Here is a 21048-nt window from a genome sequence, read left to right on the forward strand (position 1 = left end):
GAGCTGCTGGTTGGAGGAAAGGACACCTGAGGGCTCCCAGGCAGCAAAGCCGATGGAGAAAGAGAGGTTGGGGTAAACGCCCTCATGTGCCTTCCCCCATTCGTGTACAACCCCTCCCCGCTGCCAGACTGCCAGAGCCCTTTTACAACTGAACCCCAACTCTCAGAGCAAAACATGATGCTGAGAGTATTACTGGTTTAAAGCCACCATCCCTCCAAGAGCCAAAAGCCACTGGAGAGCACGAAACGCCAGCAGAACTGTCTGTCTGGTCTTGCACCGGGCAGAGCCGGAGACCTGGGCTGGCTGTGAATGAACCAGCAGGACCCGGCGCAGTGCCAGGGGGAGATGCCAACGAGGGCTAGGGAGCAGGGTAGCTGGGTCAGCGTGGCCCTACAGCATGGCTAATTAGCCAGCTTCTCTGCAGGGCTCGTCAGATTGGACCCAGCACTATAGTGAAGTTGCTGTCTCGTTTCCAGTTTCGGAGGAAGCATGGTCAGGGCTAGGGAAAGGTGAGCCTCACACCTTGTCCTTTTGCCCCATCAAGTATAGCTGCTTTGTGGCTCCTGTCCCCACCTCTCTACCTAGCTAGAGCGTGGAGATGGAAAACCCACTTGTTTTCATACCTCTTCCCTAGATTTGATGGCCCTTTTTCTTGGGAAAAAAATCAAATGGAAATGTAAAAGTATAAACACTGATAACAAACCCATTGGTGACGATGGCCATCTGATCACCTGCACAACGTGGGAGTATGAGCGACACAGGCTCAAGCATACACCAAAGGTGGGATTTGTTTCACTGCCTGGGACGCTATGGGGAGCTTTCCCGCTCAATGGGGAGAGACAGCCCCGAAGGGTGATGAGTCCATCTCTCTGCACAGTGTGTCCTCAACAGCAGCTTGCTTTCTAATGACTGTGATTAGCGTCAGCCTCTAACCTGAAAACAGTAAAAGTGCTGTGAGATGGACTCCCCCCTCAGTCATACCAAGGCAAAGGATGTAGGATTCCTACTTGTCCTTCCCGAGGCAGGACAGCAAGTATCCCACGTCACCCAGAGGAAGCATCCAGGTACCATTCCTGATAAAGCGGACAAAGGAGCTGGGGTAGCATAAGATGTCCAGGTGAGGGGGAGGGTGGAAATTATGGGAGTGCATCACAGGACTGGATCCCATTGCAGCGTGGATAGAGGCATGCAGCCACAACCATGTCCCTTGACCAGGAACAAGCACTCAGCACCTGCCTAATGGTGGCAGCCTCCTTCCTCCACCCACAGCCCTGGAAGTTTATGCCAGTGCCAGGTGGCACCTTGTGCTGGTTTTGGCTGGGATAGAGTTAGTTTTCTTCATAGTAGCTAGGATGGGGCTATGTTTTGGATTTGTGCTGAAAACAGTGTTGATGATAACACAGGGATGTTTAGCTATTGCTGAGCAGTGCTTACACAGAGTCAAGGCCTTTTCTGCTGCTCACCCCACCCCACCAGTGAGTAGGCTGGGGGTGCACAAGGAGTTGTGGGGGGACACAGCCAGGACAGCTGACCCCAGCTGCCCAAAGGGCTATTCCATACCATATGGCATCATGCTCAGCATGTAAAGCTGGGGAAAAAGAAGGAAGGGGGGGACGTTCGGAGTGATGGCTTTTGTCTTCCCACGTAACCATTACATGTGATGGAGCCCTGCTGTCCTGGAGATGGCTGAACACCTGCCTGCCCATGGGAAGCAGTGACTGAATCCCTTGTTTTGCTTTGCTTGTGTACATGGGTTTTGCTTTCTCTGTTAAACTGTCTTTATCTCAACCCACGAGTTTTCTCACTTTTACCCTTCCGATTCTCTCCCCATCCCACTGGGGGAGAGTGAGTGAGCGGCTGGGTGGTGCTTAGTTGCCAGCTGGGGTTAAACCACGACACACCTTTCTTTTAAAAAGGAATGAAGGATGAGGGAATGGGTTTGGAGCGTGAACATAACAGCAGGGCCAGAAGAAGTAATTCTGACAGTCTTTCAATGAAGGCATATGGACCCCAGAATAAGCTGGGAAGTTTCCATCAGCTTTATAGGAGATAGGCCAGGGCACATCAGCTGAGGATCTGATTATCTTATTACTGAAGTTTCATTTTTTAAAAAAGATAACACAAGGAAACAACACACATCAGCAAGTCTATTTTAGTCATATTTTTTCACAAATGTTGGATTTTAGAGTGTTGCAAACTCTATATTGAGAATCAAAGCCCTGGAGGGGGGTTTAGGGGCTGGTGGAAATTGAACTAGTCTCTGTGCTCCCCCTGTTCCAGGGCCAAGGACACCTGGAAGCACATGCAGGACATGACCAAGACAGGCAGATATGTCTTTAAAATCCTATGGGTGGGAATGAGCCAGGAACAGAAGATTCATCATGCTATTGAAGCACCCAGACAAGCCCAGATGAGCTTTAGGCTTGAAGCATTTCCCATGCACACTTTCCTCTGCAGCGTGCTAGCTTGTTTTCCATGCTCTCACCCCTGTGGGATATAACGTGGATCATGTCTTCAAGCAATCTTTCCTGTTAAGCCAGGGCAACCTGCCTGCCTTGGAGGAAGTGGGATGAAGGAATGTCTGGATCTGAGATGAGCGATGGAGCATTCCTCACGTGGCCGAGTCCTGCAAACAGACCACACTGGTCATCGGGGACAGTGGGGTACTGAGGACCTCAACTCTATGTGGTTCCTTGCCCACTAGCCCTGTGACTTCCTCAAAAAAAATCTAGGTCACGCCCTGAGAGGCATTTACTCCAGGAAGGAACCATCCCCAGGACAGGGATGCTGAGGAGTGCCCCTTCCCCAGCAATCCTCCTGGGGGTTCTGTTGGCTGGAGGGCCCCAAGGTGTCTCAGAGGCAGGCCAGGCTTGCCCATGAGGCAGGGGCAGAATGCCCGGGAGGCTGGCACGCCGCTGCAGCACTGACAGGAGACCTGTGCTGCGGGGAGCTGCAGGAGCCAGCACTGGAGGAGAAATATGTTGAGTTTGCAAAGAGTTAGGCAAGAGCTGGGGAGGATTTGTTAGAGTAGCGAGCTATTTTATGCAGAAAATGCCTTCCTAGGACCCTGGTTGGGCAGGGCGATAATCTGCCGTGTCCTTCTCCCAGCTTCCTCTCCGTGGTGGCTGAGTCATCTTGGCTTCCTAGAAGAGGCTGAGAAGGGGCACTCACTGGCGGTGGCTGAGGGCGAGGGCTGCAGGTAATGGCCCCAGTGCAAGGCAGCGCACAGTGCCTCTCGCGCAGGTCAGACCATGTCACGAGTCGCATTGCCCAAGCTTCTGTGGCTGCGAAAGAGCCAGAGCTTTCATTTTGCTGTTGCAATAACAGGCCTTGGGCTAGTCCTGGTTATCTGGTGACCTGTTTCTCTCTCTCCATGCTCAAGTGTAGGTGTGAGAAAAAGCTTGTCTGAATGCTTGCGTATTTATGCAAAACACTGTTGCAGCCCTGATTGTTCACCGGGGCTAAGTGGAAAGAGCATGGTGCTGGCACATCTGCTCAGGGGTCTCTGCTCCGTGCCCATGCACTGCACTGCAGTCATGTGGCTTGCTCCTTCTTAGCTGGTTTTTCCTACAGGACCTTTAGATATTCCCAATACTCCTCCTCAGCAATAGGAGCGAACCCTGAATAGCTACTTGCACACTGAATACATCAGATGAAAGAAGAGAGCTTCTGCCTTCTGAGATACGCAGCGTGACTCAGACGGCAAAACTGATGTTATTAGACATTGTATTATGCGTGATTCTGATGATAAAAGTCTTGGGCAGTTAAGTTTAGGCTCTTTGTTTCTTTCTTCCTTTTTTCTAGCTTTTCCAACGTTTATTGGCTGATCCTGCTAAATGCATTTAGCATGCTCAGTACTCCAGTGTTACAGACCTCCACAGCTTTTGCTGCTCTCCCCCCATTCTGATTCTCCCTTTGCCAGGAAATTTCATTTTCTAATGCTGTCTGAGTGCTGCCGCGACCCCACATCATCGGGAGGCAGCTGTGGCAGCCAGCGCTGCCGGAACCCGTCCTGTCGCAACGGAGGGCATTGCCAGACAAAGGCATTGCCAAGCACGGCGGCCTCACCCGTGCTTCATCCCTTGATTCATTTCACGTGTGGGCTCTGTGCAGATGTAACTGCTTCAGGAGCTGGTTGTCTCAGAGCCACATCCAGGTTTTGCTGCTTGTGACTCACCTGCTGACAGTAAAATTCTGGATATTGCCCTTTAATTGTACCTGGGAAGCAAAAAAGATCCACATTTATTGTGGTCCGGTGTTCACGTTTTTGGGTCCTGTCCAAAACACATGGTGATATGATTTGAGTAGTATCACCTTCAGGACAGCAATAAAAGTAATTGCCACTCCCATCCTGTGCTTCACATCCTGTTTCCACCACAGGCTGCACATTAAGGAGCTCTTGCCGAGGACAACATCACCCTGCGACAGCCCGAGCCAGCCCTCCGGCAGTGGCTGCTGGCTGCTGGTGACACCAGGGCATGAGCGGTGCCCTCCCCGCAGGAGGAGGCAAGCTGGAGCAGGAAAACCGGGCACAGAGGGACATTGAAGTCCGGCACCATCTGTGATGAATGCTGATAATATCCGTGAAACTTCGCAAAGACCTTTTTTTTCTCCTGCGTTTCACTCCTGATTGCAGTCAGCCGTCAGGGTAGGTGGAGGAGGAGGGCGCAGAGAGGGCTTACAGCGGTGGAAGGGAAGTCGTGTTTGCTGCCCTGGGAGTGCAGCCGCTGGCAGAGATGCAGCTGCGGCGGGGTGGTTACCCTTCAGGGCGTTATTTCTGGACCATCGCTGTGATGAGCTTCTCAGACGTTGACCTTGAGTTGGACATTTCTAAACCCATAGGCTAGGCAGCTGGGAACAGCCATCTGGGATCTGCCCATAGTGTCCCAAAAATGGAAGAAGGAGGTGTCAGCAGAGGGGGAGTATTTGTGTAGGGCCATGATCTAGGGAGGCACCTGGGTACAGCCACACATGACAGCAGCGGGCCAGGCAGTTTGACAGGTTGCCCCATGTTGTCCCCTCCACTGTAATTGCCTGTTTCCTCTTCCCCCTCCCCTGAAGATTTCCAGATAGAATGTGTGACCCTGAACCACCTGCACTGGGCTTTAACGTGTTTCCTCAGAGCAGGCCAGAAGCGTGCACCCACGCAGCTGGGCACCAACTGGTACACACTGGTCTGGTCCCTGCAGTAGGTGCGGGCTTGCCCTCCACGTTGAATGGGAACTGTAACGTGGAATAAAACACATCAGGTTGCAACATCCCTCTTCTCCTTTTCTAAAATTTCACAGACTACTTAATTCTCTGCAAGTCCCCAAAAGTGCCAACCGCTCCTGTGGATAAATAAAGAGGAGAACCCGGATACAGGGTAGTGCACTGCCTGTGTCGTTTCCCAACAAAGGAAGTTCGGGAGGGAAGAGGAAAGCTGCAGGAGCTGGAGGAAGGAAGGAAGAGCTGGTACCACCAGTGCAGCTGTGGTGCCCCTGCTACGCCAGGACCTGGGTATCTTAGTGGGAGAGCAAGGAGGCAGGTCTGGGGTTTTGGCATGACTGCTGGCCCCTGTGAGCAGCTACTGGATGGATTCCTTGCCATTTAACTTGCCCAACAATTGCCTCTGCTGTTATTGCAGTTGTGCCTTGGCATCCACATGCTGTGCCACAAAATGCCAAACACACACCATGGCAAGGTAGTTTTGCTCATTTTTTTACACTACCAGATCACAAGGCATCAGTTTACATCATATAACACCATTCTTCAGATCAGACCAGACCATTTCCCTCGCAGGACACATGCTGGGTTGTGGTGATGTCCTGTACTATAGGGTGATGCCCTTTTCTTTGACCCTCATGAGTCCCAGTCAGAGGGTGAGATCTGTTCCCACTGCTGTCAATGACAGCACTGCTGTCAGCAGAGACATTATCGTTGCCTCTACTCCTGCCCAAGCCTAGCCAGGGGGGTCTCCAGGGAGAAGAGCTGCCCCACATAGCCAGGGTGGACATAGTCATGTTGCCCTGGAGGGATGCGGGAAATGAGAGGAAAATAGGACAGAAATCTGAGCCAGGGTAGTCGGCCCTTGAGATGAAAGGTCCTACCTGGTGGTAGCTTCTACAGGCCTGGCAGTTTCTGCATTTCAGTGACTTCTACAGACAGAAATAAGGAGCAACATGCACATAAAGAAATCCAGAAGAGACTGTTTAATGTGCACATGTTGGATTAAATAATTTGTTGTAAACAAAGGCCCTGTCTCTGTTGCCTGTATTCTGCAGTGAGCTAGCCAACACCACTGGAAATTTGGATTAGCATGAACCAGTATGTTTCTCCCCTGCTTACTTTTACTCAAATTGCGTTTTATTCTGTTACAATCCCTTTCTCAAGGTCAGGGTTTGGATGGAAAGACTATTGGGCTGTTGCTGTTAGAGAGATCTCGCTTTTTTTTGAGGGGAGGAAATAAATAGAAGCACAGCAGAGGGTTAATTTTAGGTGTCATTCCTGCCACGGGCTGCCTGAGGGTAAATCTCTGTGGCTCCTTGGCTGGCAGAGGATTCCTGGCTGATGAGTATGCTGGTTTGTCTATTCCTGCAGCATAACTCCTGCATATTAAGGTGAAGAATAAATAAAAGTATGGGGAGGATTTGACGTTGTATTCCTCTGGTCTCTGCATGCAGCTCGGGGTCAGATCCACCCCTGAGTCCCCGGGAACTGGACTGCTGGGGGTGAAGCTGCGGAGGCACCTGCGGGGCGAGCTTGGCTCAAGCAGCCCGGAGGAGGGACCTTGCCTACAGGTGCAGAGTTGGTATGAGATTATTGTTTGCACTCTTTTCCCAGATTCGTTTTGCATTGTTAGGTGGGAAGCTGATAATAAAGGCTTGAGAAAATATTGCCAGGGCAAAAAGTCCCATCGGATTGGAGGTCCCTAAGCCTGCTGTTGCCATGGGTCTGAATAAAGACCTCAGGCTTGTGGCTTATGTGCACAACAGTGAACCAGAACAGTTGCTGAATCAACTGTTCCCCTGACAAATTACCCTGCTGCTCAAAGCTGGAGGTCACAAGGAAAGAGGAAATTGGAGCTCAGACTTCGGGAACAATGGCTTAGATCCTCCGCTGATACGGCCCCCTTCGGCTGAGGCAGAGGGGTTATGCTCCTTTGTGCCGAGCGAGGACCTGTGGACCCGTGGGGGAGGCTGGGGAGGGAGGTCCGAAGGCCAGAGGTTGTGGTTTGGAGGGAAACCTGGAGAAGGGTGAGTATTGCAGTGGGGAGAGGCAGAAGAGATACTGCTGATGGGGCTGTGCCAAACGAGCGTTACCTCCCCAGCAGGCAAGTGTGCTGTGCTGAACAGCGGCCGCCAATCAATCCCTGATCCTCAGGATTAAATCAAAGTGCGTGCTCACAGCTGGGCTAACGGGCTATGCTTTTCTTGTATAAAAATATCAAAGGTACCACATCTAGGCACAAAACCAGAGCATATACTGAGAATCCATTTACTGGATGTCGGTCAAAGTCAAACAGTGTATTGCTGTGAAGGTCAGCTGTGTTCCAGGTTGTGTGGTGTATCTCTTGTAAAACTGCTATCACACTCACCAGGCCAATACTGAATTAAGCATTTTTTAGAGCAAGTGCTCGCACATTAAGGTGTCACATTTTATTTTGGTTGGCTCTTGGTCTTGGAAGGTCGGTGGCCCCTGGTCCAGTGTGTGGATTTTGTGGACTGAGCAGAGGAATTCTTTTGGTGAGCCTGAGTGTGCCTCTGAAAATAATGTGCTGTAGCCCAACCAGAAGCTCTGGGCCTGCCTGGGGAAAGTATTGCATTGGAGTCTTTGGCCTTTCTTCTGCTAAATCAGATCAGGTGGTCACAATGTTCACTTCTGGACTTAGCATCCATGCATTTGCCATCAATATTTATGTATATCTTCCCTTTTCTTTGATCTGAAGGACACTCGTGGGTGCAGTTGAAAGCTGGCTTTAGAAACAACTATCTTTGCAAGCCCTGCTCTAGAACTACCAAGAATTAAGTACTTTGCTTGCCTATTTTGGTATGGTATGGGCCTTTGCTTCTTGTCATTTGAAGGCGGTTGACTGAGACCGTTTCTCTGCTTGACCATGTCCACAAAGCCAGATGCGTGGGCAGCTCTGGTCTCAGGGAACAGCCTCCTGCCCACCCCACTGGTGAAACGCAGCGTGACCTTTCGCAGCCTCCTCTGCCAAGCAATCGCATTTGTGCTGGTCCCTTGAGCAATTTATTGAGAAAGGCTTCGTGGAGGTTTCACATGCGTAGCTGATGGCTCCAGCTGGGTAAGGAGATTAGGGAGTGAGTTTGGCATAGTGATAACAACGTGTAAAAATGAAACAGGATGCCATAGAAATATTATATAAGATAATTCCAGTTATCGGCTGTAAAGAATGTTCTGCTTGCTTCTGATTGCTCATATCTTCTATTTTTATCGGTTTCCTTCTGCTTGTCTTTGTGCACGTTTCCCAGTGTAGCAGGTCTGACCCAACCAACTGCAAATAAAGATAACACTGATAACTATAAAGTGAGGGGGAGGGGAACTCACTTCAGACTTGCACACTCGGGCTGCCTTTGACTGTAAAGTATTTTCCAGATGGACTACTTAGTACTAGGAGTTTGATCTCATACCTGCAGCCCTAAGGATTTCTGCTGGGTATAATGAAAAGCCATCTGCTGCAGATGCAAGTTCTCCATGAGATGGGAAATAAGAACCAGGGCCTGAAGCTCTCCAGGCTGGCGAGAGGGGAGGGAAGGTTTTGCAGCGAAGGCAAAGGATGAGCGCTCAGTTTGGGCTTCGACGGGAAGGCTGTGCATGCCAGGCTACAGAGCGGCTACAGATCAGCACAGACTTGCTTGCCTGGGCTCTGTGCTGCCTGGATGTAAACTAATTCTAGCCACTGCTTAGGGCATATTGGTCTCAACCTCAGCACTGCACCCATGCTTTCTTCCAGCTAGAGCTGGCATGTAGCCGTCGTAAAGCTGAGCTTGGGCCACTCATACACACTTTGTGTGAGCCCACACAGACGTATCCTCAGGTAAACATAGTCCCACTCTGGCAAATGACTGCGTGCTGCCAGAGAAGGGTAGCTGCGCCTTGCTGCGTGCTGCACCCTGCTCCACGCACGGCTGGGGAAGTCTTCTCTGGTAGAGGCATTGCAGATGATGTTCGTGCAACAGCTTTGCAGGCATGGCCTGAGAACACATACTTTAGGTTTGGGGGGCTGCAGCAGTCACAGGGTTGCCCAGAGTCTGGGCAATCCAGACAGGTTTCTAGGGCAGGCAGGAAAGGGGAGAAGAGGGAGACCTCATCTGCCCATGAGTCAGTGGCCACATAACCTAGTGAAAAACTTCTCTGAATCTTCTTCCCCCAAGGCGTGAGGACTGACTTTCCCCTGCGAGAGGTACGACGCAGAATCTTGTCTGCATTTGTGCTGTACTGCAGTTATTTATAAATAGTCTATTTGTCTGGCTTTATACCACACAAATTCCAAGTTAGTCTGCAACTGTACAAAACAGAACCTCTCAAAATATATACAGGAGAGAACCTGCCATATTGGGCTTTGACTTTGCTTGAGACCTTTGTGCATTACCACCACATTGCTGTTGACAATGTAGGGCCTAAATTCAAAATGCCATTTCTCTATAATACTGGCATTTCTATATAATGTGATTTCTATCATAAAAACCATAAGTAGCCAGAGAGCAATACCTGTGCCTGGAGGTATGCTCATTAGGCCAACCAGCAGCAAGGCTACCGACTAGAATAAGCCACAGCTGATGAAGCCAGGGACTTTAGCTATTAGGGACCGGAGAAAAATAAACCTCTGACAGTCTCTATGGCTATTTTATGTCCCCTGAGCAAAAGACTTTTAAAGTTTGGGCCAAAGAAAGTGCAACACTTGCCTAATGAGTTTAAGATTCTTCAATCTCCTCAACAAGCAGGAAATCGGAAAACGTGAGCTCTGTGTGATGGCAATTATATGACAGGTTTGTTGCTGGCCTTTAGTCTATGGCAAAGATGATGAGCGAGTGAACTAATCACACATTTCTAGGCACTCCTTGGCCAGTGACTGCTCTTTCTCCTATTACATGAAGTCAGAGATGGGTCCCTTGTCAGCCATCCTGCATGAGTCAGTGGTAATGACAGAGGAAGTGCGAGTTGTGTTTACAAGCCCTGGAGGATGCATGGCAATGCAGGCTGCAGCTTGGCTCACACTTTACATCTCCAAAACTGTCATTACATAACCCAGAGTTATATAGAAAGGGATTTCAGAGCCTTTTCCAAGGAGTGCATGCAAAGAGACCTGGCTGACCTGAACCCTTAAGATATTATGATATGTTCTCCTACCTCTCTTGTGATCAGAATGATCCTTTCTAGCCTTAAAAAATCTCATCCACAGAGCATCCCATGGGGGCCAGCTACCCAACCGATGCGTTGCGCAGAGCCACTGGGCTCCAGTTGAGCACAAGACCTTCCTCCCTTGCTGGGGAGGACTACTAGCCCCCAGTTATTTCTCCCCTTTTGCCAGGCCCAGTGTCATTTCTGGGGAGGTGCAACAAAACCCAAGCCGCTGTGGGGCAGGTGCTGCTGGGGCTGCAGTGGAAACCTGTGTGCAACGCATGCCCGAAGGCTGCAGCCAGGGTTGCTGCACCGAACACCGGAGCCAAGCTTGCCCGGGGTGCTGCAAACCCTGGGAGTTTACTGGAGGCGAGGAATTTGTTCCTGACATTTTGATATTTCTCCAGATCTAGGTGTACCGAGAGATATCCCGGCACCCAGGCCTGGCCCTGGTTAACAGGGTGTAGAAAGGGGACGGGTGAGTGGGTGCCCGTCAGGTAGGATCAGCACTCTTTCTGCAAGCTTGTGAAACAGCTTAGGAAAAAAAAACATCTGAGGCCACAAGCGCAGTTTGTAATTCATATTTTATTGCTTCGTACACGAGAAAAAATAGGGGAAAAAGGAGAACTACAAGACTGAAAGATAACGTGAAAGGCCACGGTGGGAGTCCACAACTGCCACTGAAGGGTGATTTGTAGCCTGGTGGCACAGGAAAGCATATGACTAAGGCACAGTGGTTCCCCTCTTTTTTAAATAAATAAAATGGCAGAGCTCAAAAAAAAAAGTGGAAGCCAACTAATGCTGACAATCACCCTTGTCACAAGTAACTACACTGAAGCTATTAAAATAAGGTGAACAGCAAGTGCCTAGACCCCAAATACCTGAAAACACTTGGGGTGGAGGGGGAGCTGCAGGAGGGAGCCCTTCTGACAATGTTAAAGAGTCTTAATGTTCAAAGGTTTTAATGTAATTAAAGGCAATTTTTGATGTGAGTTTAAACATTGTCAGCAATGCTGCTCGGGCCTGCCTCTGGAGAACCAGCAAGCAAGAGCATTTGCAGTCTCACAGTGGGAAGGAAATGCGAGTAATAAACAGACTGCACGGAGAAATCCCGAAAGAGCAGTGCCCAAGCTGAGAAGTCAACATTTTTCCAAAGCCTGACTTTGGTTTACATTTGTCTAGAGGAAAAAGTTACTCAGATAATTAGGCTGATGGAGATTTTCCAAGCTGTTCAAGACACTGAAAACATGTATCTTGTCCTCAGCTTAACGGTGGGCACCTTATAAATATCTTTTAAAAAAATACCCTACATTTTTAATTGTCCTAAGTATTCTGGGAACACAAACATGGCTAGAATATTACTTTAATGAAAGTGCAATGCTAAAGAAGTACCTGTGCCTGGAAAGGGGATGTGCTGTGACTTGTATTGCTTGCCTGTCCAAATGCATGGCTAGCTATCTGCCCCAGCTCTGCCCTCACCTTGCCTTTGAAGCGGCTGCTCTGCACGACTTTCTTTCAAGCCTTTTCCACTTCTCTTTCCTCTCCAGCAGCTAAAAATGGGATGTGTATCTGCAGAGCAGAAATAAAACCCCCCTCCTGCCCAGACCATTGCTTCTTTGATCCCAAACAAGAAAACAGGCTTCAAGCTGGCGAGGTTGCTATTCTGAGTAATGCAACGTCCAGGAGAGCCATATTTCTCCCTTTTAACAGGGCCGGCTGATAGGTGCTGCTGCAGAAGCCGAGTTCGGCTGCCGCATTCCCCCCACGGCTCGGCAGACACGGCCCGCCGAAGGAGGGAGTAAGGAGGTCAAGGGCAGGAAGACCTTGCTGGCACGGACCTCACGTTGGGTACTGCAATAGATAAACGGCTGTACCGAGGGAGGCTGCTCCTGGGAGCTGGAGGAACTGCTCACAGGATTTAAGTTAAGCACAGACATAAGCTGTGTCAGTGATTAAATATCAGACACTTTGTGGAACTGCTCTTCACAGAGTGGAAATTCACTTTCTAACCAAGGGCTAGCACCTAGGTCTTGTTCAATCATTAAATGTGATTGAAACTCTTGAAACATCACACGCTTGCATGGCATAGACCCTGTGGGCTGCTGACTCTTCGTACAAGGCTGGATATTGCTGCCAGGATCAACCCCCACCCATGAGAAGGAAAACCAAAAGTAGCCGGCAACACCGGTCTGGGGTACCTGCTAGGAATTAGGGACAGTCACTAAAAAATTTCCCCCTGAAGTCTGCATTTTTCCAGAGAAATGGTTTTCACCAAAAAATAGGAACCTTTTTGTAAAACTTTATCTCAAAGAGGTGCATGATTCTGAAAGAAATAGGTCATCCACAACATTGTACAATTTATAAAATTATTATTCTATGCTCGACAAAAATGCAAATGAAATATTTCAGCTACTTTTTCTTGGAAGAAACTGGTCTTACTTGAAAATGATTGCCTAAACCATACTTGGCTGTTAGCTTGTGTTTGATCCAATTTGGTTTTAATTACATGTACTACTGCAAACGTTCACACTGGCAACGCCAACATTTGCTTTTTTTGCTAGGGGAAGCTGATGAGTCCATGATACTCCCGCTGTGTCCCCCCCTCCTTGACCTTGCAGTGATTGCAACAAGGTACTGGTGGCTGGGCACTTCTGTAGCACCAGGGCCATCACAGACCCGTCAGCTTCACCATCAGTTCATGGTTATTCAGCGTGACCGAGGCCATCGCCTGCGGCTCTGCAGATGGGCAAGCAGCTAGCCTGGTTCATACCAGGTATCGTTTGGGTTGTCCCTGTGCAAAGTGCGGTCCTTCCTCCCCTTTTGCTAGGAAGACTTTGCCTCGGGAATCTGCGTTCTTGGCTGTTCCACAGCCAGCTGGTTTTCAAAGACACAGCACAGCTTGTAATTTTCTATGAGCTTGGCTTGAAAATACTCCCTGTCCTTCTTGTGCCAAATGTCTGTGGCAATGTAGGTGTTGTAGGGGTCACGGGAGTCCTCCAGCCTCCTGGCGCGGATGTTGGTCAGCATGACTCCCACTGTGAAGAAGCCAAAGAGGCCAATCATCAGCAGCACGTAGATGATTTCCAGGTTGCTGCTGGCACTTCTGACCTGGGAAGGTGCAGATCTATTCATCTGCTCCAGGTAGTCTTGAAGCACCTTCGAGAGGAGTGAATTCAGGGCTGTGTCGTTAGACAGAACCAACATCTTGTTTTTCTGTCCTTTGTGCTTCTTTCTTCCTTATTTGCAGTTTTTCTAGAAAAGCATAAAAATCAGGGACATGCCAGATAAATCGTCAGATAAAGATGCGATTCTCTCTGTCTCCCTTTTCTGGTTCCCCTCCTCTGCGAGGAAGCTACCTCGGGGTCGGAGCAGAGGCAGGGCAGCTGGACTGGCCTGGAGGGACCTCTTCACCTCCTGTTTCCAAGCCAGGCCAGCTAGGCTGAGTCCATCCCCCATAAACACTTGCTTTGCAAACCCTCCTCAGTCCTCGCAGATGGTCTGTTGTGGTGTGCAGCTGCCCCGGCTGTTGGCCACCCACACGGATACCTCACCCAGGCCTCCCGAGCTGCTATTTAAAGCCCATGACTTCTCCCCCAAGACCCCACAGGCACAAAGAGTGTCTCACTCCCACTCTGCAGCAACTGCTTCCAGCTTTGAAGATTGCTATCATGGCTCCCCTCTCCTCTACTTTCAGCTTAAGGACTGAATTTGGAAACAAAACTTCTGTACCTGAAATCACTCAGTTCCTGCAGCAAGCTCCTCCTGTCCACCCCCGTTGAGGAGTCTCGCCTTTCTTCTGCAGCTCTCATAACGATATACGCCATGGAAAACTAAGCGACCAAACATCTGACTGAAATGTATCCCACACTAATTTAATGCAACTTCCCAATGGGCATTTGCCCAAGGAGTGGATTCAGAGGGAGTCTATAGCAACTGCCTACCCAGCAGTGGAAAGGAAAAGCATCTCCCTTCATCCTCCCTCCTACAGACTGGCAGTTCTCCCCCAGGTAGTTCACGGCTTTCTCTTCCAAACTAAATTGCTATGCGACCGGTGTTTTATTGTCTGGTTAGGAGGACTTCCACTGGCATCACTGCAGGTCAGGAATAGGGCGAGAGACGGTAACACCAAGAAGCACCTGAATGTCCAAAGCCTCCTAGCCATGGCACTCTGCATTGACAGTCTTACACAAGAAGCTGAAGGGTCCTTGTCCCCTTTCCAATGTCAGCTGTAAATCACTCAATAAAAGCAATCCTATCAGCACTGCAGTCCCAAAGCCTCGGCAGCCAGGTACCATGACTGACAATCTCACTACAATGCCTAATTTAAATGTCTCTAGAAAATTAAGACAACAGTCTCCCTCTGTTTTTGCCCTTAGCACATCTGAATGAGGTACTGTTATTCAAGGTGACTTCTGTGACAGTAATCTTGTAATCACGTAAGATGGCTGTCAGTGCTTTCTACAGTTTTAAATCTGTGAGAGCAGGCCAGCGTGTTAGCAAAAGCTTCTCCAGCATACTTACGTTTTGTTGTTTTGCGTTTTTTTAAGAGGTACTATATTATAATAATTTATAATACATCAAGAATGAAATGAACCCTTGGGCAGAAAGCCACCAAAAGGCCTAGGCAGCAATTACATCCCTCCGTGAGGGCACCATTAACGATGCATAGATGTTGTGCAGGACCTCTGCACAGGAGGGAGTTTAGCTGTGCACACAGCCTGCAACTGCTGGTAATGACACTGCAGTAGATGAGATGTATCTGGAGGCTTCTTTGAATTGTCTGCACCTCGTTATAGCATAAATGCTGTAAAAGGACATGCTGACACAGAGGAAGCGAGAAGACGACACTGATCTAATGGCCTGCTGTCCCTCGTATGAAGAGCAGTTATTTGCCTGACGTGTTCTGTGCTAGCAGGTGCCATTGCAGCTGAATAAAGTACACAGCTAATGCAGACATGAATACGATCAAACATACATAAATTAATTGCTACTGCAACTGCACGTGCTGATTTTTTAGTCCCAACCCTTTTGCTAGACCTCCCAGCTGTGCAGTCATGGATCTGGGGCCAGGTCTCACTGGAAGTCAGACGCTCAGCCCAGGATGATAAATTCTATGGAGAAAGCCCTGTTCTCCTCACCACGCAATCCAGGGGGACACGAGCGGCACCAGCCCACACCAGATGACACCAGACCTCTTCTCCTGGCAAGTGGGTGACCACTGGGAGCCCGGGTCAAGCTCCTGTGGGCTCAGACTCACCCTGCTCCGAGCAAGCAGTTCCTGCCACGAGGTGCCTCGCCAGCAGGAAAAACGAGCACCCATGAGAGTATGGAGAGTATGCCTTGGTATTTTGCCTTTAAATAGAGCTGAGCCTGGGGGTGGCAGAGGGAGACAAAAATCCCCTCTACAAAACAATATTCTGATTCAATTTATTTCTTCAGTTGCATGAGTCAAAGCTACAGGAAATAACATCTTGGCAGTTTGGGCTTAATAGTTACAATCTATTCACATTTCACAGCTGTGTTCAGATCCTTTAAGAAGGAAAGGAAGAGAAAAAGAAGTTTAAACCTTTATCTGAGATTAGTCCTCCTAAGCTTGCTGAGGAGCGTAGAACGTGTCGACACTGTAAAATGTAAAAACATTTGCAAATCATTGCAATAACTTTCAGACAAAACAAAGAAGAATTTCACTGGGTCTCTCAACTTTTTCCGGAAAGACGGGCAATCATTTCTCATAATAATTACCAGTAGCACTAACAACACTTCTGGTGCTGATGAATTGACATTTTGAGGCTGAATATCCTCAGCTACCTCCCTATATTCTTTTGGGAGGTTTCTGAGGGTTGCAAGGTGTTGCCCACTTCTGGGTTGCTTGCGTGGAGGCTGGGCGGGAAGCTGGCAGGGAGCTGAGTGGCCCCATCTCCGTGACCGCATCAGATGGCAATAACAGGAGAGGTTAAGGGAGGGAGAGGGCACACTCCTGTTCCCCGGGAAATCTCCTCCTGAAATCTCAGCAAGCCTAAAGGCCTCATCTGCCACTGCACAAGCTCTGTGCAACTCCACTGAAATCCATACTGGGACCAGTTTAGAGCTGGAGTACACAGGACTGGGAAGAGCCACCTGTGTCACTGGCCTACTCCATGACTGATGGTCACATCTCACTGTCCCAAAAACTCTGTTTTGGCCACAACCAGAGTGGTTTTCTGCTCCCCGACGACTGCTGATGGGTGGCAAATCACGACCACTGCCCCAGTCCCCTCGTGGGGCTCCCCTGAGGAGCTCTGAGTGAAATCGTGTCCAGCCCAAAATCAGCATCCCAGTTTACCTGGGTTGCATCCTGGTAAGGCGGGACCCCATCTGGGGTTTCAGTGCATGCTGGGGAGTCACCCCTCCTACCTCTTTTGAGGGGGCAAGTGCTGAGCAGTGAACTGCCTGTGTTAAAAATGACCTGCGGCAAAACTTAGCAGTTCAGCAACTTTTTGACTGGCCAGGGGTACAGAGGGAATTCCCTAAGGTTAGCAGCAGCCTGGGCCACATCCTGCTCTCAGGTGCATTGCTGCTTCTCCATCCGTTACACTAAATACAGGTAACATAGATCTCCAAAGCAAAAGTGATGGGCTCAGTGCAGGTTGCTTCCCAACGCGTGGGTTTCCCAGCAGTGCAGGTGTAAGCTGGCATTGCCCAAGCTCATCTTCCATCAGGTGTCAATGATGGCCTGAACCGCTGCCCCATTGGCCACGGTCTATGGTGCCGAGCAGTACCACTGGAGCTGGCCCTTGCTCACTGAGCCTTATCCCATTCCTCTCTGCCACCTGCCGCTTGCCCTCTCTTTCTCATGCTGTGGATTGCTTGTGGGAGGTGGAGAGGGACCCCCTCTGAGTGATGTCTTCACAGAGAGGGTGGGTTTAGGATGACAGGCAAGATGCCGCAGGCAGGTTTCCAGAGTTGGGGAATGGCCAAAAGCAGGACTCTAGGAGACAGACCTACACAGTAAATGTCTCTATATGGCCAGATGGGTATGGCCTACAGTTTCTACAGTCAGTGGAGGGAGGAAAAGCATCTGAAGGCAGCTGAACCACACCTTCCAAAGCATTTTAAAATATTGCTTATAAATGAACAGGTTCTCAGCAGGTGTAAAACCATGCATTTGATCTAACTTCAGTGACGATCTGAGGATCCTAGACAGTGTTTGCTTTCTCAGTCTGCTGGCCCGTATTGCTTGGGATGCCTTTAACCTGGACATTGCTCTATGCAAAAGTTTCCCCAGGAATGTACTTACACAGGTGAGCTGTTCCTTGCAGTGGAGACACTCCACTGGTGGGGAAAAAAAACAACCCAAACCCACCACCCCCTTCCCTCATACACTGCAAAGGCCCCTTGTAGAGCAGATTGAGTCCTACTCTGCTTATTCCCAAGCACACCAGAGTCTGTTCGCACTGATCAACCCCTCAACACCTCCCACCATCCCTATAGGAGTACCTGCTGCTCCCCCAAATCTCCATGGCTTGGGCAAGAGCCATGGGGCGCAGCTGAGAGAAGGGAAGGAAGACCTACTAGGGATGGAGAGCTGCTCTCTTGAAGGAAAAGTGAAAAATAAACAAACATCTGGTGGCCATTTTGTTCATGGAGGTATCTTCCCTCAGGGGTGGAAGGAAAACTGGCCCAGCACCAACCCTGAGAGCCACCTCCTGAAGGAGAGGGCTGAGGGGCTGCTGGCAGAGGGCATCTGTCAAGATTGCATTTTAACAGTTAACAGGAGGAATTAGGGAAGAAAGCTTTAAGCCACCAAGGGCCCTTGGTTTAAAAAGTCTGCATGTGATGGAGGGCTGTGATGGCCAAGCTCAGGGAAGAGCCAGTTACTCCTGGAGCTGAAGAGCCAGTTACTCCTGGAGCTATGAAGCCTTTACTCCTGGACAAACCGTGGGACTGGAGGATGGAGACGCATGGGCAAGTGTGGATGGGCTCCACACACATCGTGTCTATCTGCTGTCTCAGAAACTGTCCCTGAACGTGGCTGAGGCCATGTCTCTCCAGTATGACCATGCAAAGAGAGACCTACTCTTAATCTCTTGAACATCCAAATGCTTACAGCTATGGAGTGCTAGAGCTGCAAAATGCAAGTCTGTGAGACTGCCTGCGTGATGCGGAGTCTCACCCCTGTTTGAGCCCGAAAAGAGGCCAAGCTGAGCCACCAAAGAGCATGCTGTGCCCGTCTGGGTGCTGAGGCAGTCACACCCATGGCTGCCGGGGAGGTAGGACTGTGATGGGGATATCACTACAGAGCTGAAAATTGATATTTGAGTTCAAATAGAGCGATTTGCAGCTGCAGAAATCTGGCATTTAATGTAACTTCTGTCTACATTATAAATGTCAGAACTGACTTACAGCTGGCTGGTTCCCAGCAAAGGCAAAGCAGAATGGGTCTGTCTGCTCACGGGCAGGCTGGGTGCTGCCCCGTGAGCCTGGATGCCGCTGCCAGTGGAGTGCACCCAGCCCAGCTGGAGCTGCCACCTCCAGCACTGTCCTTTCTGTCCCCGTCTCAGTTGGGCTCATTTCCAACAGCTGAGCTTCAGTGAAGCACACGCTGCGAGATGTTGTTGGGTCCCAGTCGACCGCTGGGGTTTAAAAAGAAAAGAGGCAATTTTCTGTCGTGTAATGTATCTACAGGATGTGATACTCGGCTTTGGAGCTCAATGGGAATTTTGTCCTCGAGCATTAGGTGGGCAAAGTGATTTGCTTTGGCTAGCTGTACTTTTCTTCCCTGCTGAGGTTAAAATGTGATATTTATCATGTAGACAGAGGTGGATGTTAAATGACAGATGCTCGTCTCCTGTTACAATTTTCTCAGCTCTCACAAATCGAAGGACCTATGTTCTAATTTATACCAAGCAAACATCTCCAACAATCTCTCGTATTGCTGCCAAAAGCATCAGTAACCAAGCACCAGAAACTGAGGGAGTCTAAAGGAATACATACCTTTAGAAAATACATAGCTCTAGCAACTTCTAATGAAATGATGACACACAAAAAAAGCCTGTGCTACGCTAGTAGCAAAAGTTAGCCCAGCACATTGCCCACCTCCCCACATTTTCTGCCCACGACATGCTTCACCACCACCACAAAGCAATGAATCTACTGACCTCCCTGGCTCATTTCCCTGGCTGTTTGTTACAGGGATGAGTAGGTCAGACAACTTTCTGGAGGCCAGAGCATTGCACAAGATAGACCCATTTCCTCCCTCCAGCTCCTGGAAATTTTGCAACAGCGCAGCATCCAGGACGCCGCGATCCTATCGGGGATGGGACAACAGCGCAGCCCAGAAGCAAGGAGGGTTGTACGGGTAGATTTGCAGTTATACACAAGATGCACGCACCTTCCGCAGTCCCCACCTTTCTCTAGCAAATCTGTAGCTTCTCCCAACCAGTCCCAGGGCCATCCATCCCTACCCACCTGAGCAACGCTTCAGGTCCTTTTGCCACTTTAAAAAGCAACACTCATACAGGTGGGGTACGCTCTTTTCTTCCCAAAAGCACCAGTTTTGTCCGATCACAAGATAGAAATTTAGTCCTCTTTCTTACACACGCTGTGTATGTATCATACTATTGTGAAGCAGAAAACCCAGCAACCCCCCCAAACAATATGCAACCAAGTTTATCCTCCCAGATGCAGCTGCCTTGGGCTCGCACCCAGCCCAAAGGAGCAGGCAAACACTGGCACGGCTGTAACAGCAAACAAAACCTGGCAGGCAGAGCCCCGGCTCCCTCTTCTCCTCCATCAGTTCAGCTCTGCGGCTCGGCAGCTCTGTGGCTCTTGCAGCCTCCCAGTTCTCCGCCGCCCCCCGCTCTCGTCCCCAGCCCCTCTGCGCCGAGTGTGGGTACAGACCTGGCAGCAAAGCACGGCCGGGTGCAGGGCTCCAGCCCCTCCTGGGGAAAGAGTTAGGAAGATGCGAGCCCTGGAAAGCCCCCGGGGTAATACCCCTGGGGTGCGAGCAGGCAGAGGCTGGCTCCCGGCTCCTGCAGGGACAGCAGCCTGGCTGTCGCTGTCCCCCGTCCCCGGGATCAGTGGAAAAGGTAAGAGGCAAACAGGAAAACACCCAGACTCACCAGGCTGGGGGAGGGCAGGAGCCCGTGGCGTGGGTGCCGTCAGCCGGCCTCCCACTGCGGGCTGCAGGTGCTGGCTCCAGCCCTGGGCGCACAGGTGGGAGGTGCTGGGGGGCAGCTCCCGTGCGGGGCACCTCTGGGTGCCGCAGGCCCCGGCACCGCGGGGCGCGGGCAGGGCAGCAAAGGGGAGCGGGAGGAGGATGCCGGGGTGCGGGGCCATCGCCAGTCCTGCCCCCCAGCCGGCTTCCCCTGCTCACCCCAGACGGGCTGCCCTCGCGCCCCGATGCTGGCCTCCTCGCTGCCCTGCACGCTCCCAGGCACAAACGCACCGTGCCCCGTGCGTCCTTGGCTCTAGCCAAGGGACCAAAGCTGCGCAGGTAGGCACGTGTGGAGGCATTTTTAGAGACAGCAGTAGCGCCAGCAAAATGCCCTGGGATTAGGAGCTGTTACGATGTGAGGTGAGGTCCATCTTCCAGTGGCGTTACAGCCTTTGGCGTGCGAGGAGGAAGCAGGGAGCCATTTCCAGGGCTGCCCCTCGAACCCCACACAAACAGCTCGCTACAGGGGGCCCTGGCTAACTCCTATCCATCACCTAACAAGAAAAAAG

The 21048-nt window shown here is 50.4% G+C and overlaps 2 protein-coding genes across 3 annotated transcripts in view; one reads left to right on the forward strand and one right to left on the reverse strand.

The window, feature by feature from the left end:
• The window catches only part of SMIM11 (small integral membrane protein 11), a 64886-nt gene that overhangs the window by 31542 nt on the left and 12296 nt on the right, over positions 1-21048 (forward strand). Inside the window, exon 5 of one of the 2 annotated variants that reach the window (XM_072846153.1) lies at positions 4381-4558. The exons of the other annotated variant lie outside the window; for it this stretch is intronic. The gene's annotated coding sequence lies outside the window, so the exon portion shown is untranslated. Of the gene's footprint in view, positions 1-4380; positions 4559-21048 lie in introns of those variants that run through there. 2 annotated transcript variants of the gene reach the window in all.
• On the reverse strand, positions 13168-13548 carry KCNE1 (potassium voltage-gated channel subfamily E regulatory subunit 1). The gene has a single exon (XM_072852003.1). It carries the CDS (start codon positions 13546-13548, stop codon positions 13168-13170), a length of 381 nt encoding a protein of 126 aa, XP_072708104.1.

The sequence above is a fragment of the Ciconia boyciana genome, chromosome 1 (genome assembly GCF_034638445.1).
Source record: "Ciconia boyciana chromosome 1, ASM3463844v1, whole genome shotgun sequence".
In the NCBI taxonomy this organism is placed as follows: domain Eukaryota; kingdom Metazoa; phylum Chordata; class Aves; order Ciconiiformes; family Ciconiidae; genus Ciconia; species Ciconia boyciana.